This window comes from Myxine glutinosa, chromosome 5 (assembly GCF_964187855.1).
Source record: "Myxine glutinosa chromosome 5, kmMyxGlut1.1, whole genome shotgun sequence".
In the NCBI taxonomy this organism is placed as follows: Eukaryota; Metazoa; Chordata; class Myxini; order Myxiniformes; family Myxinidae; genus Myxine; species Myxine glutinosa.
This window is the reverse complement of record NC_136265.1, coordinates 159,054,453-159,071,766: the sequence shown is the minus strand read 5'-3', so window position 1 is coordinate 159,071,766 and position 17,314 is coordinate 159,054,453. Positions and strand designations below refer to the sequence as shown.

The 17,314-nt window shown below is 43.7% G+C and overlaps 1 protein-coding gene across 1 annotated transcript in view; it reads left to right on the top strand.

Moving 5' to 3' along the window:
* Window positions 1-17,314, top strand: part of LOC137426868 (Na(+)/H(+) exchange regulatory cofactor NHE-RF2) — a 71,485-nt gene that overhangs the window by 46,570 nt on the left and 7,601 nt on the right. Inside the window, exons 4-5 of the mRNA XM_068115844.2 lie at window positions 5,253-5,296; window positions 17,179-17,262. Of these exons, the coding sequence (XP_067971945.2) occupies window positions 5,253-5,296; window positions 17,179-17,262 (128 nt within the window). The remainder of the gene's footprint in view (window positions 1-5,252; window positions 5,297-17,178; window positions 17,263-17,314) is intronic.

Sequence of the window (17,314 nt, the reverse complement as noted above, 5' to 3'; positions counted from 1 at the left end):
TCCGATGGAAAGGTCTTCTCCATATTACATATTGACAAATGTTTAACCTTCCCGACTTCTCCCACTCCGAGGCACCAACTTATACTGCTTGCATTTCCCCTCCTTTTACTCCCAAACTTATTCCCATTTTCTCTCTCCAGCTCCCTTACCCCAAAATTTCACCCTCTTCCCTTTTTTTTATTGATTGGGCAAGGCTCATGGAAGAGCATGGTATCATTGACAGTGAGACAAACTTCAAGGGAATGAACGAACAGCATAAGAAGAGAGGGAGGATGGGAGGAAACGTAAGTAAGTGAGACGGTTGGCCTGGGAAAGCTAAACAGACATGGGGGTGATGAGACATGGCGTTGCACTGCTTGCTTTGAAGCCCTGGAGGGAAGAGCGAGACAGAACATTCTCTGGAACAGCGTTTTTCTTCCTTTCATTCAAAATTTCTCAACCTCCCTCCTGCCTCACCACATGCCTAACAGTTATGCAAATGGCCCCTGGAATTGTGTCCTCGTATAGTGGACTGACTCTATTTGCATTATTCATTCACTCACGCTGCGGCCAGTTTGGTGCTGCGTTCCCTCTGTGGATCCTTCATCTACAAAGCTTCGGATCCTGAGATCCATCTCTCCTTGTATTCCTCGCTGGTTAGCCATTTCCTTAATCCCATCGTTGCATCTTCTCTTCGGCTTTCCTCGTGGTCTTCTTCCGGTCGGCGTCTATCTCTCCACCTTTCTGGCTATCCGATCTTTCCCCATTCTCCAGACGGGCCCAACCCACGTCAGACGCCACTCTTTCAGCCAGCTCACAAAACCTCTCCTCTGTCCAGTTTTTTTTATCCTCACTTCCTCGTTGGTTACCCTCTGCATCCAGCAAATCCCAAGTATTATTCTCAGGCATCTACTATCAAAAGCAATCCATCTCCTTTTCTCCTCCTTTATCCAGGTCCAGCTCTCTAACCCATACATCACCACAGAGATTACTGCTGCATTGTACACCATCATCTTGGTTTGCAGGATCACATTGCTTCTCCTCCAGCAATCTCAGCTCAGACTATTGAACACCTTCCCACCAATACCAGTCTTCTCTTCACTTCCTTGTCATCACCTCCATTATCTGTGATCTTGCTTCCCGAATAAACAAATGAACTTTCTCGATGACTTCATCCCTTATCTTCAGTTCTTCATCTACCCTTTGATTCTGCCTTATCACCATCATCCACTTTTTCTTAGAAATACTCACCTTCAGAACAAATTTCTCACTTCCTTCACTGATCCTTCTGAGGAGTGTTGTAAATCCTGCGACTGTCACTGCCAGAATAACCGCAGCACCTGCTGCGTACTCCAAGTCCCACAGTTTCTGATCTTCAATCTGTAATCCTTCCCCCTGCTTGACTTTCTCCGATATGAAACACCTAGTCCAATACGACGTTGAACAAGCTGGGAGACGAGATGCATCCGTGCCTCGCTGCAGTCTTTACCTTGTAACCATTCTGTAGGAATTTTGAACACGCCCTAGCAACTCCCCTATGAACGTTTGTATAAATATGGACATGACGCCGACTAGGATATGCAAATTGAGCTTGCTCTGAGATTATTATAAACTCATTCTCTGTTGACATTGCTAACATACCAGATCCCATGTAATACACTCCCTGCCTTTCATAATGAAAACTATCTTGCCAGGTGAGATTTTTTGCCATTTTGTGTTCCTTGTTCTGCGAACAATGCATTCCTTTGTGATGGATATAAATAGTTTAAAGATTTGTAGGTAGATGGGTGTATATGTGTTTGTTTTTCAGGCTGCCTGGAAACTATAAAAGCATTTTTTTAAATTTTGCCCACAATCATTACCTCCACCACAAAAGGAGGTAAATACCACAATGTTTTCACCCCTGTCTGTGTGTTTGTCTGTCCGCTTATTTGTTTGTGAACAAAATATCTCAAAAAGTTGTGGACAGATTCGGACCAAATTTGGCAGAGATGTAGCGTATGTGACGAGGACGAAATTTGGCAGAGATGTAGCGTATGTGACAAGGACGAAATTTGGCAGAGATGTAGCGTATGTGACAAGGACGAAATGATTAGATTTTGGTGAAGATCCGGATTCGGATCCGGCTACTCGAATGTTTTTAAAGTGATTCTTCACCATTGGGAGATCGGGCCAAAAACGATACATAGCAGGATATCTCAAAAAGTTATGGACGGATTTGGACGAAACTTTGTGGACAGGTTGTGTGTGTGACACGGAAGATTCGATTCCATTTTGGTGAAGATCCGGATCCAGCCAGTATAATTTTTCAAAGTGATTCTTCACCATTGAGTGATATGGCCAACCAGGTGGAGGTATGCCCTCCACTGAGTACCGTTCTAGTTTCTAGTTTTTAATTTTTGATTATCACCTCTGACAGAATGGCGCAGATATTAGTTTCGAGATGTCTATCCTGGATTTGAATCTCGGCCCGGCTATAAACGGTCATTCTGGCTTTTCACAGACAGGGCAATACATCATTGTGTGCGCCATCTCTCAGATGGATGGTGGGCCCCGTGTCTCATCTCCTAGCATGAGTGGATCTTAATGATCCCACGGTCTTCGTGAAGAGGAGGCGAGTTATCGCCGGACACCCTGGAACAAATTACAAATCCCCATCAAAACTCGGCTTTACACGAATGTCAGGCCTGGTCAGGTTTGTGAAAGGCTCAGGCAAAGCCACCCTCTCGGCCGACCTTTCAAGAAGGTGGGAATGATCAGAGCCATGAAAGAAAAGGAAGAAGAAGAAGTAGTAACGACTATGAAGCCAATGCTTCCATAAGGCAAACGTTGGTGTAATCGCATGTCTTGGCACATCTTTCTTTCATGGCATGTGAATGGTTTGCTGCTGATGGGGGGAAAAAAACAAAAAAAACACCCAATCAGAGAGAGGGAAGTCAATTCCGAGTCAGAGTAAATAAATTTATTTTATTTATTTATGTATTTAATTTATTTATGCCTCCGACGAAGTTGCTATGTTTTTGGATTGTCCGTCAGTCCGGATATGTTTTCGTTACCGCGATAACTTGATAACGGCTGAACAGATCTAAGTTAAACTTGGTACAATTACGTAGAATGATATAAAGATGAACTGATTCGATTTTGGGGTCAACAGTTCAAAGGTCAGAGGTCCCGGTAAGTAAAAATTCTGTTACCGAACTAACTTGTGAACTAACAGTGATGGCATTTTTATCAAAAATACAAGTGTATATTATGTCGTGACGATGAACTGATTAGATTTTGGGGTCAAAGGTCAGGGGTCATGTTAAGTAAAACTTATTTAATTACAGTGATAACTTTAATCTGGACTCTAATCTGACTGAAGGGATCTAAGCCAAACTTGGTGCAGGCATGTATAATGATGTAAGGATAATCTGATTAGATTTTGGGGTAGAGGGCGGGGGAGACAGAGCACGGAGAGGGCAGAGGGTGCACGACCAGAAACGAGGCGGAAGAAGACAGAGAGACCCGCAAGCTGTCAGCTATGGCGATGTGATAGGCCCATAGACTCGGCTTCATTGTGAGTTTCAAAAATTGCACTTTATGCAATTACATCTTCATATGTGGGAACAAAGCTTGTAAGGTAACTCCAAAAACTTTGATACCCGGCTCTGCTGTCATAATGGCATCCCTCCTCCAACTACCCCCTCCACCCCCACCCCACCCTTCCCCGCCACCCTCCACCTCTCCAAACCCTCTGTCATTACTCATTACCTTGTAGACAAGGCCGAAGCGGCTTATAATCCCAAGGGTGCTGGTGCTGTCTTTCCCTCGTGGTCCCCATGTGCTGTCTTTCCCTCGTGGTCCCCCTGTGCTGTCTTTCCCTCGCGGTCCCCATGTGCTGTCTTTCCCTCGCGGTCCCCATGTGCTGTCTTTCCCTCGTGGTCCCCCTGTGCTGTCTTTCCCTCGTGGTCCCCATGTGCTGTCTTTCCCTCGCGGTCCCCCTGTGCTGTCTTTCCCTCGCGGTCCCCATGTGCTGTCTTTCCCTCGTGGTCCCCATGTGCTGTCTTTCCCTCGTGGTCCCCCTGTGCTGTCTTTCCCTCGTGGTCCCCATGTGCTGTCTTTCCCTCGCGGTCCCCATGTGCTGTCTTTCCCTCGTGGTCCCCCTGTGCTGTCTTTCCCTCGTGGTCCCCATGTGCTGTCTTTCCCTCGCGGTCCCCATGTGCTGTCTTTCCCTCGCGGTCCCCATGTGCTGTCTTTCCCTCGCGGTCCCCATGTGCTGTCTTTGTCTTTCCCTCGCGGTCCCCATGTGCTGTCTTTGTCTTTCCCTCGTGGTCCCCCTGTACTGTCTTTCCCTCGCGGTTGTCAGCTCTTTCACGAGCCTCGATTCAGTATAGAAAAAAAAGAAAAAAAAAAGGGCAAAGATGGGAGGGGAGGATAAACGGATTATCACATCTGTCTCAAAAAAGTTCTTAGCTATTCGTGCAACTTCTAATTTTCATCTCACAAGCTCGTTATTGTTTAGTGGATAACTTTCCATCAACAGCTCCATAAGTATTCTCCGATTTTGGCTTCAGGAGAGGTTGTGCTTGCGATGCGTGGGAAATGCGCATTTGGCTCCAAGCTAAAACTCCCCATTGTGAATTTCCTTTCTGGCTGCAGTTGTCGCCTATTCTTGTATTATCCAATAAATTCACCCATTGTTGCATTAAATGTTAACTCTGGAATGTTGGAAATGCTTTTGGGGTTTAAAAGAAAATCGTAATTTATATAAATAATTAAAACCGGTTAATTTTTTTTTTTTTTTTTGCAAAGCCAAAAGGTGAATGTGATAACGCCAAGGTCGTTTTGCACGTTATTTCAACAATGATGAGGCAGCAATCTTGGTAAACCAGATACATCACGCTGCAGGTCTCCGACACCGGTCGACAGCACTTGATGTCCCCACTTTGGTATCGTGTTGATAATTTGTCTAGTATGAGACAATCACCATGAGAGGGTGTGGGGGGGCGGGAGGGTTGAATGGGTGGTGTTTATTTGGCCAAGCCTTGCATAGATCTGTCCCACCAATAGGCACAAAGATAGAAGTCTTCTGTTTTACCAATAAGGAAGCAGCTTCCTGGAAAGCTTTCATTCAATTCAAGACATTGTTCACCGTTAGAGTTTGGAGGGTTTTCAGGGTTTTCAAAAGGGTGAAGGAACACTTTCTTCTTCTTTCTATACTGTAAATTTTTTGTATGACCATCTTCATCGTGATATTTGTTTTCTCACGTTGTTCCCTCTCTCTCTTTCAGATTCGTTGCCACAACCTTTTTCAAATGGGGCAGAGGCGATAGAGGTTTGTTTCTGTCTGTGCATGTCCGTTTGTGTCTGTGTACGGCAAAATGCAGTAATTCAAGCAATAATCCACCTTGACCTGTGTACTCATTGTAATTATTTTATCCCCAATGAGATTTACGCTTATGACGTCAAGATATATTGGCTATGTATACGGTTCGTCATAAAAATGTACCCGGCTTTAATTATTTATGAAATCTTTTTTTTTCTTTTTTAATGCAAGACAATATAATTTATATGATACATTAAGGAAGTCATAAAATCATCAGAATTCACGAGCCTCGATCTTGTATACAAAAAAAAAAAAAAAAAAAAAAAAAAACCCAGCCAAACAACAATTGGTAATTTGCAGTCGATTTTTATCGATTTCCAATAAAATCGGAAAGAGCAGACTTGGCTTCAGGCGTGAGGCTGTGTCGGCCATTTCCTGTTCAAACTTCAAATGGGTAGAGTAGTGCTTAGTACGAATTGTCGTTTGGTTGTGCTTTTTCAAACTCGTGTGTAGATGATAAACAACCACAGCATTAATAACGGTGCTTGCTGTACTATGGCTGTTTCCATCAACAGGATTCAGTCGTACTATGGAACTATGCCACAGCGCTACGGTGACCTCCTATTATGTCATGGTCGAAATGCCCTGCCTCATAATGGCCGATAAGTATGTGTCCGGGTTGGTGTGCGTTCACTAATATTGGAAAACCGCTCATTTAACGAGAAGGGAGGAAAATATCCATGCGTCGTCGTGCATAATACACGTGTCGTGATTAATGAAGCAAAGTTTTGGGTGCAGAAGGTGTATCTATGCCTTGGGTGCAGGATGTGCATTGAGCTTGACCGACCTCCGAAATAATAAATAAACAATGCGATTAAGTCGACGTCTGTGGGAAATGTCGTGCAAAAAATTTCTTTCATTAACACTGCTGATGGAAACATCTTTATGATGCAAAAGTGAGATGTACAAGGTGTCCACAAATTCCCGTTCCAAATTCAAGCGGTAATTAAAAAAGAGAGAAATGTGATACAGAGATGCAGTTTGCTGCATGCGAAAGAACACTTCTCAATTTTTTTGTCAAGATTTTTCAAGACGATCATTTATCAACTCATCGGTATAGTTCCGTGTGAGTACCCCTTGCACGTGCAACACATCAAGATGATGCTCTCTCCTTCCAGGTTTGGGGGGCATTCCTGCATTTATGGCTTTGATTGCAGCGTTAATCCTCTTCTTCAAATTCACAATATTGGTAACCCTCGTTGCTAACAAGATGCCCTTCGCATAACCTTGTCGAAAAATAAAATCCAGAGGGGTTATGTTCAGTGAATGTGTCAGGGACAGAATCGGCCCATCATGCCCAATCCATCCATCCATCCATCCATCGATCATTGAGGAGCGCACTATTAGACTCAGTGTGGGCGAGCTCGGTTGTGTTGCTAAATGACTTCTGGTTGCAGGTCTGCCAATTGTGAGCCTACAAAGTTCTTCAATTTATCTAGGTAATTATTTAGTTATCATACCCAACCTTGCCCATGGTACACTGAATCTTGTGGTGAGGCTGTGGCTCTGAAACAACTTGCCTTCTCTTCCTCGAAGGTAACCTCGATGCATTCTAAAAAGTCCACAACAAGTGTGTGGCCTCTCTCAGAAGAGCCAGAAAACAACATCTGCCCAACCTCAATTATGAACTTTCAAACTTGTCTCCCTCCTCTAAAACCTGATGGCACCTTGTTAAGTCTGTCTCTGGTGTATGCTTCCCTTCCATCCCTTCCCTTGCTTCAACTGGCACCACAGCCAACTCCACTCATGCCTCAATTCTGTTTCCAAATCTTGTGTTCCAACCCCTCACTCTCGGTACCCATCCTTCCCTGTTGTACCTATCTGCTCCTGGACTCCCTGTATTTTGCACCTGGGAAGGTGGAAAAGGTTCTTCCATCCCTCGACTCAGATTCTTCAACTTCACCGGACGGCATAAGCTCGCGTGTCCTAAAAAGATGCTCTGCTGCACTTCCACTTCTTCTTTCTGCTAGGTCATCCTCGATCTGGTTGGAAAATGTGCCAACATCACTGCATTACATAAAAAGTTGGAAAAAAAAAACTGATCCCCTTAACTACAGACATATCAACTTGCTTCCAATCATCAGCAAGGTCATGGAGTCCATAATGTAGTTGATATTAAGTACTTCCTTTTCTCCAACAACCTCATCTCAGATCATCAATTTAATTTCAGACCAGGTCACTCTACCTTGGACATGCTGCTTCTACTCACCCAACAATGGATGGAGGTCCTCGATGCAAGACGTGATTTCAGGGCCATCTCTTTGGACATATCTCGTGCTTTTAATAAAGTCTGCATTCCCGCCTTACTCTACAAACTCTCTGATTATGGCATCCAAGGTCAACTCCACTCTTGGATTACTGATTTCCTCTACTCTCATAGCCACCATGTGGCCCTCAATGGAATCCTTTCATCTTCTCTCCCTGTCAAGACTGTAGTTCCCCAAGGCAGTGTTCTGGGCCAAGTCCAAATCCTGATCTTCATAAATGATCTCTGACTCTGGGAAATCCCCTTTATCTATTTGCTGATGATACCACCCTCTGCCATGACATCCCTCGTTCTTCAGACAAGTGGGCTGCATCCTCTTCCCTCTTTTCAGACCGTGAAAAAAAAATCAAAACTGGTCAAACACTTGGAATATGTCTTTAAATCCTGAGAAATCCCACACACTCACAGATTCTGTCCAAAAGGACCCATCTGGCAATCTCTGGCATATACTTTCTTAACAATCCTCTTGAATAAGTTCAATCACTCAAACTTTTGGTCCTTGCTATCAGCCATGATCTTTCTTGGTCAAACCTCTAAGTACACCTCCAAGTAAGTTGGCTTCCAAGGCCAGTTGCTGAGTGGGCATCCTTCATCGTGCAAAGTCCTTCCTTGGCACACCTGAACTATTATCCACCTACAAGGCCTTCATCTGCAATTTGAAGGACTACAGCTCTCCTCTTTGGCCTGACACCCCTGTCTCACACCTTGCTCAGCTTAACGCCATGGAAACCAAGACCTTAAAGATCATTGGAATCACCCGTGATGAAGCTGATTATATGGGCCTATCAATTTCACATCGCAGACAGGTTGGTGGTCTCTGTCTTCTACCGCCTCCTTTCTGAGCTTGACCCTCTGCTCTTTCCACGATTTGTCCCCCCATGTTTCTGCAGGTCGCACAAGGTCAGACAACAAACCCCTTCTTGTGAAACTCCCAAACTCCAGAATCGATGCTCACCTCCACTCATCCGTTCCTCTTTTCTCCATTCTGCTTGCGGCATGGACTTCCACATTCTCTTCAATCTCATTGTTCCATTTGGATTTTCAAGACAGCTGTTCACCACTATCTCAGATCATTCCCCACCCAGAACCATGATCTTGTCTACCCCCATTAACTCTCCCCAAGCCCACCTCATTCCAACTTTCGTATTTTACTTCCTGACAGTTTGCTTCTGTATCCATCTTGTCCATCCCCTGTGTCCTTCCCTCATCATTCTTCCTAGCATCCCTTATCGTGGAAGTGTCCCTCTATGTTGCCCCTCATCCCTGCTGTTGTGTGTTTACCCCTATCCTCCGCTGTTCATTTTGTTCTGTTCCGTTCTATGTCCTTTTTTTTGCTTCTTTTTTTTTGTATACTGAATCGAGGCTCGTGAAAGAGCTAACATTTACTTCACAAACAAATCGACCAGACAAACAAAATACACAAAAAGAGGGAGCGGAAGACAAGATGGGGAGAAAAGGGGAAGCACACAAACACAACATCCGAGAGCAGGGAGATGTGTGGAAGGGAGAGGGCCCGGGGGGAGGAGGCATGGGAAGGGGGGGGGGAGGGAGAAGTATAAAGCACAAGGACACCAAGGACTTCCAGGACAGAAGTTGGTATTTCAAAAAGGGGAATTGGGGTGAAATTAGCGGGGGTAGAAAAGATCAAGGTTTTGGATGGGGGAAGATAAGAGATGGTGGTGAACAGCTGTTTTAAAGACTTGGAGGGTGGAGTGGGATTGAAGAGAGTGAGGGAGTTTGTTCCAGAGGCGGGAGAAAAGAGGAATGAAGGAGTGAAGGTGAGCAGAGAGTCTTGATTTTGGCAGTTTAACCAAAAGAGGGTTGCAGGCAGATCTTGTGCGACCTGTAGGAATATTTGCGGGACAGAGCCCAGAGAGAGCTGGGGGGGCAAGGCCAGAGAGGAGTCGGTAGAAGACGGAAAGACCACCAACCTGCCTGCAGTGAGTGAGTGAGAGGCCCTTGGAGTTAGCTCCATCGCGGGAGATTCCAATGATTCTGAATGCTTTGGTTTCAACAGCGCGAAGGCGAGCTAGGTGTGAGGCAGGAGCACCAGCCCAGAGGGGAGAGCAGTATTCCATTGGAATGAGTGACGCGCATGAATGGATGAACGAGATCCCCACTGTCCCTATCTACTATCCAACGAACCCACAGCCAAGGGAACGTGCTTGGCGGAATCAGTGGGGAAAGAAAACCCTTTTGAGCTTGACTTTAGCCCGACTCTGTGAAGGGACCTGAGAGGCCTGAGGCACTCAATAGGGCTGGACCCGTGAAATTTCGAGGATTTTTGGTAAAATTACCTCAGGGTAAAGTTACATAGGAAAACCCTAGTCCTAGTTCATCCGAGAGCGTCGACACTATTAGGAAAAAATCACACCCTCGTCAGAAGGAAGCGGTGCAGTTTAGCAGTTTGTGTGCAATTCATGCAAGTTACAGGACTTCGAGATGCTGACAACTTCAGAACCCATTAAAATTACCCTTTCGAACCTAGTAGATTTAAACACGGTGAGTTAGAAAGGTTCTTCTTCATTTTTGACGGACATATGGACAGATGGAAGAAAGGACATAGACAAATATTGAAGCAGCTTCGCCACTTCAAAATATGTCTGACTTTGATAGTGGCTTCAGCAAACAAGAATGGCTCCAAAAAAGTCAATAAAAGTTTGAGAAACGCCTTCACATGCAGTAAACCGCATCGTTGTATCTCATTTCATTTTTTTATTCCGGTTTGAATTTGGAACAGGAATTTGTGGACAACATGTACATTTTGGAGTATTTAATCAGGTGTTCAACTTTTCTACCCCCGCTAATTTCACCCCAAATCCAGTTTTTTGAAATACCAACTTCTTTCCTGGAAGTCCTTGGTGTCCTTGTGTTTTATACTTCTCCCACCCCCCCCCCCCCCTTCCCACGCCTCCTCCCTCCAAGCCCTCTCCCTCCCACACATCTCCCGATGTCCCTGCTCTCAAATGTTGTGTTTGTGTGCTTCCCCTTCTCTCCCCATCTTGTCTACCGCTCCCTCTTTTTATATATTTTGTTTGTCTGTTTGATTTGTTTGTATGATAAATGTTAGCTCTTTCACGAGCCTCGATTCTGTATACCAAAAAAAAAAAAGGGTGTACTATATAAAAAGGGATCTGATGAAAATAAAAACCTCGATCATTTGGCCACAGTAATGCATCTTGTTGAAATTAGAGTCAGTTTGGCAAGATGCAAGTTGTTTTTTCTGTGGCACAGGACAAAGCCTGTGACGTCCGGTGGTGAAAAAGAAACCACAACTAGAATGGCACTCGGGAGACAGCAAACCTCTGCCAGGCTGAACAGTTTACGTTTTGTATCCCACTGATAGGCCGAATCTGGATCACCGGACCTGAACCAAAATCGAATTGCTTGTTCTTGTCGCCAAACCAACCCATGCACCTAATTTTGTCATAATCTGTCCACAACATTTTTGAATCGATTCGTCCTTTTCACACACCCAATCTGTCCACCAAGTTTCATCCGAATCCATCGATAACTTTTTGAGATATGGTGGAGGTATGCCCTCTACCAAGTGCCGCTCCACTTTAAATTGTCACCATGCCAATTGCGTGGGTGTTCGTACCTCTCTCACCAGCCATGGCATTTCAGGAAAGGACTTCTGTGACTCCTTGGGATGGACTTATTCTGTAAACCTTCCGACCTGGATTTCTGTCAATGGCAAATCCTCCATTCTGGAGTTGAAGATATCGCGCTATATTTTTTTGCCCCATATATTAATGGTGAAGAATCCCTTTTAAATTCTCAGGTCCAGATATCGATCCGGATCTTCACGAAAACACAAATAATTTTTCCCTGTCACGCACCCAACCTCTCCACCGAATCTCAGCTGAATCGTTCCACAACTTTTTGAGATATCCTGTTCACAAACACAGACAGGTGTGAAAACATAACCTCCATCCACCTTCGGTAGCGGAGGTAAAAAAAAAAAAGATCATTTACACTACAACAGGAGTTGAAGGAGCAAAAACACAGAATCTATGGTACACAGAATAGGTTGATGGCCACAGCCATGTCCTACAGTACAAAGCACTATCGCATCCACAATTTGGCTCATTCGGAGCGTGGATCATACGGAAGTGCCTTACTACCATCCCAACAGGTCACCTATGGGCTATGGTGTAGGTGTTGAGATGCCAACATTGGTAGTTTGTCCTTGAGGTTAATTTGCTGTAGAAGTGGGATGATTAGCAGCCATTTTATGACAAATTTCACAGCATTGCACTGCAAGAAGCAAGATGATGAGAGACAAAGAAGAGTTCCCACATGCTCACCATCACTGGTGAAATGGTCACCAATCGGTGATACACCAACTGGCTGACATTGCTTATTAAATGAATGAATGAATGAATGATTGAATAACTTTGTCCCCCTCCATATTAGCAAATGTGGATGTAGTCAATGAAACAAACACTCACTTCAGGTTAGAACTCTGTTCTTAATTGATGATATGTGGATATTGTCTGTCGAAGACTACAGAACAAGAGGACGTCTATTTATGATGTATGCATTTGGGGATTTGGGTGGGGAGGGGTTGTGGGTGTGCTAACTTGAGAAAGTAAAATTTGGGGTGTGTGGAATGAGTAGGGAGAGAAAAAGAAGGAACTTTGCGAGCTGATGGGAAAGGAGGATTGGAATGGAGTATAAGGGATTGGAGTAGAGCATAAGGGATTGGAGTGGAGCATAAGAGATTGGAGTGGAGCATAAGGGATTGGAGTGGAGCATAAGGGATTGGAGTGGAGCATAAGGGATTGGAGTGGAGCATAAGGGATTGGAGTGGAGCATAAGGGATTGGAGTGGAGCATAATGGATTGGAGTGGAGCATAAGGGATTGGAGTGGAGCATAAGGGATTGGAGTGGAGCATAAGGGATTGGAGTGGAGCATAAGGGATTGGAGTGGAGCATAAGGGATTGGAGTGGAGCATACGGGATTGGATTGGAGCATACGGGATTGGATTGGAGCATACTGGATTGGATTGGAGCATACTGGATTGGATTGGAGCATACGGGATTGGATTGGAGCATACGGGATTGGATTGGAGCATACGGGATTGGATTGGAGCATACGGGATTGGATTGGAGCATACGGGATTGGATTGGAGCATACGGGATTGGATTGGAGCATACGGGATTGGAGTATAAGGGATTGGATTGGAGTATAAGGGATTGGAGTGGAGTATGAGGGATTGGAGTGGAGTATGAGGGATTGGAGTAGAGTATAAGGGATTGGACTAGAGTATAAGGGATTGGAGTAGAGTATAAGGGATTGGAGTAGAGTATAAGGGATTGGAATAGAGTATAAGGGATTGGATTGGAGTCTAAGGGATTTGATTGGAGTCTAAGGGATTGGAGTATAAGGGATTGGAGTGGAGTATAAGGGATTGGAGTAGAGTATAAGGAATTGGACTGGAGTATAAGGGATTGGAGTAGAGTATAAGGGATTGGAGTAGAGTATAAGGGATTGGAATAGAGTATAAGGGATTGGAATAGAGTATAAGGGATTGGATTGGAGTCTAAGGGATTTGATTGGAGTCTAAGGGATTTGATTGGAGTCTAAGGGATTGGATTGGAGTATAAGGGATTGGATTGGAGTGGAGTATAAGGGATTGGATTGGAGTGGAGTATAAGGGATTGGATTGTAGTATAAGGGATTGGAGTGGAGTATAAGGGATTGGATTGGAGTATAAGGTAGTGGAGTGGAGTGGAGTGGAGTGGAGTGTAAGGTAGTGGAGTGGAGTATAAGGGATTGGATTGGAGTGGAGTATAAGGGATTGGATTGGAGTGGAGTATAAGGGATTGGATTGGAGTATAAGGGATTGGATTGGAGTATAAGGTAGTGGAGTGGAGTGTAAGGTAGTGGAGTGGAGTGGAGTGGAGTGTAGTGGAGTGGAGAATAAGGGAGTGGAGTGGAGAATAAGGGAGTGGAGTGGAGTGTGGTCGATGAGAAGGGGATTGAAGTGTGGAGTGTAACTTTATGGTTCAAGTATGAATAATGGGGTTTGTGGGGGTATGTTTGGGGAGTAAAAGAGCATCCTCCATATTTCCACGTATATTAAATTGATGTTTCCAAAGTTCAAGGAAATCTACTGATGTTTTTCCCATGCCTTGCACTCTTATTACTTCTCCTTATGGAACGAACGGTCCTCACGGTGACAATTCACCCATTACGTTTGATGAACAACTAAGGAGAAAGTTATCAAATGATGATGATTTTGGTTTTTCGAGCTTGAACTAAGTTAATATGTTAAACGTGTGGCCCAACGAGAGGTGTTCCAAAAGGAAAAAAAAAAAAGAAGAAAGTTGGAAACAATAAAACACTTTGTAGTCTGGCACGGCTGTGTTGCATTGCCAGGACAGCACTCGTCCAGAAAAGCAGGCCATGCTCTATTAAGTAACAACAGAAAAGAGAGGAAGTTGCAAAGACAGTCATTTATCAGACTCCAAAAGGGCGCATCCAGGAAGCTGAGGCAAGAAGATAACTTGATGAGAAAAAGCAATCTTCAGAAATACTTGTACAATAACAACCCAAGTTTAGGAGACTGAAAGGAGTGTTTGTTTTATGTCCAAGTCCCTCTATATTGAGTGTTCGTCTTACTTGGGCTGGGCATACTTCCAGATTGTTCTGAGCTTGTATGTATTTTGTGGCTGAATCAGCCCGGTGGATCAGAAGAGAATGTGATTCCTCTGGTGCGGCTTTGCGGGTCTCGAATACACCGTGGAGCGAAAACCCCAGTAAATCCCCCGAGCAATTTTCGTGTTAATTTTCCGTGTTAACGCAATTTTCCTCCAACAAGGTTTTGCAGTATCGACCAATCTGTTTGTTTTACTTTGCCAGGCAATTGTGGCTCGTGATAAAGTGTGCCAGGCTTATCTTGTACAAACCATGCGAGTGCAACTTTTTCTTTCTTTTAGACAAACATCAATTAAAGCATGTTTTTTTTTTTTTTTTTTGCTTGTTGAGAAATTTATTTTGAAAGCTCAAAGAAGCAACATCAACAGGAATGAAAAAATAATCGCTGACGTCCTTCTGGTTTGAATGCGTAAGCTGATTTGGTGTTTCCAGTGAACTCTTGACCGGTGCCGTACTTGAGCCGGCATTGTTTCCCATTTTTGCAAGAAAACACGCGCAGCTTTTAAGATCCTTAAGTTGTTTTAATTATACGGACTTTTTTTTTTTTTACAGTGATCTAAAGCTTGTAGAGGAACTTGTACACGTATCAAAGGTGTGACGAAGCCGTTGGTAGATATCGGTGTACTTTTACATTAATTGCGGAGACATTGGTAAATGATGAACAAACGCGTATTGGATTTGAACCCGGGTTTCCTGCATAATGAGCCAAGAACAGTTTGTTATGAAAGTTAATAACTTATTTGGTATGTTCGAAATTGTCCCAGGATTTGAGGTGTCCACCCCCGCTTTGGTGAAGGATTGCGTTTCACGGGATAATTTGTGATGTTGTATTGTTCTCAGAGTTTTGTTCCAAGGGCTCTTTTCAGGATCGTCCCTGAGCCCTGTACAGCCTCCAGCTGCAGTTTGTTTGTGGTAATATTCCCAGGGATGGTTTTTAACATCTCTGTTAGGTTCTTCTTTATCATTCCCATTACTCAAATTATCACTGGTACAATTTCAGCGCTCTTCAGCTTCCAGGATCTTTTCACTTCATTCTTGAGGTCTTTGTATTTGCCCATTTTCTTAATTTCTGTATTTTTAGGCCAAAATTTCTGGGTACTGATATCTCATTCAGCAATGCAGTCTTTTCCTTTTTGTTTCTGAGTACTATATCCGGACGCAATGCTTTGTTTTCTATGTTCATGCTCGATGGGACCAGGTCATATGTGAGCATTATGTCCTTGTTTTCAATGATTGCTTTTGGTACATGTTTCCATGAGTTTTGTGGAACTGGGATGTTGAAATTTCTGCAGATGTGCCAGTGGGTTACTCTACCTACCTTGTTGTACCTTTACATCCCGATAGGAGGTGATTTGTGCTTTGTTTCTACCTTGCAGAACATACACTTGTCCGATTGATTCAGTCTTGTCATCTTCTTAAAGCCATTCGTACAGTGTCCTTGGTCTTGGGCAGTAATAATGATTCATTCTCCATCCCAGTTGAGCTGGCCTCTTCTTAGTCATTCCAGTGATCCTTCTATGTCTATCCCCAATCTGCCCAACTTTTTTTTACGGCACATCCCATAGGGCACAGCCATCCGGAACAGTTTTTGTCCGTCTGTATGTATGTATGTATGTATGTATGTATGTATGTATGTCCCCTCAAATTTATACCAATCAGTGCTGAGGATCTGGTCACATGACAGGGTGATGTGATTACATCTGATGTCATTACGGCGATACGGCGGCTGACTCTCCACTCTCCGGCATTTTGATTCCAATTTCGTTCAGGCCGAACATATCGTCGAACCTGTCATATATCACAATCGCCATGCTCTATCTTTACGTTTTTCATTCAGTGTGAAACACAAACAAACCGATTGTTAAAATGACCATTATTTTCGAAAGCATCGGTGTTATGGCTCTTCCATCAAAATTATATGTATAGGCCTTCACCTTTATACCTCACTTTCGGACTGCTTCGGACAAATTGAGCCCAGGTTTCTTAATACAGTCGTGTATCGTTTCAGTCGTATCGTTTTCGTAAAAGTAATAATAATAATAATATAGAAAATATTACCATAACACTTTAATCCCAATGTCGTGAATACAAAGTGAATGGACTGAAGCGGTGTATGGTTCATGATTCAATGATAAGCGGTGTACGGTACTAACAACCACGGAAGTAAGGAATTCACCTCGGTTTTTTGATAGCGTGTTATTAACCCAACCCCTGTGGGGTATAATATAGATTACATTAGATCTTCGCTCAGTTCTGAAAGTAAAACTTACCTCACAGATGTCGGGATTCCTCCAAATTTCTTTGTTTAATGTTATCGACAGCATTAACGACTGTTTAAAAAGCTATAAATCATATGTGTTTGTGGTTTATAATATTTTACAAGCCCAGCTATGCCGTTGTTAGACTTTCGGTCTTGTTTTTTTAAATATTTCCCTGCTCTTTTGTCTTTCTCCCAGTTGTCACCATATATCTGCTGGTTGTGTGTGTGTGTGTGTGTGTGTGTGTGTGTGTGTGTGTGTGTGTGTGTGTGTGTGTGTGTGTGTGTGTGTGTGTGTGTGTGTTGTGTGTGAGATTCATTGTATTATATTCAATATTGCAAGGGCACGTACAAGTCATTTGTTGACCACTTTGTAGCGGACTTCCCCACTTGTAATCATGCAATAAGGTTGCTTCCCATAATCTGCTCTAACTTGAATTACAATAACATTAGTAGATGATAGATAAATAAATCAACAGTATCAAATCAACAGCAATCTTAACTCTGGGATCCCAGAATAATGAGCGACATGCTCAGATGGGAGCGGCAAACACTTATTATAGAGCTAACTGTGTCACCAATCAGGATGACTGTGGCACTTATCACGTATCATTTGGAATGTTCATCTTGTTGCTTTTCAGGCTAATGGAGACATGAGCGAATACAACGAATTTTACTCTCCATCGTCGCAATCTGTCAGATCGGCTCCTCCAATCTATGAGAAGGTAAATTGAGCTTTGTCAAATACTGATATCCGTTGGATGTATGATTAACGGC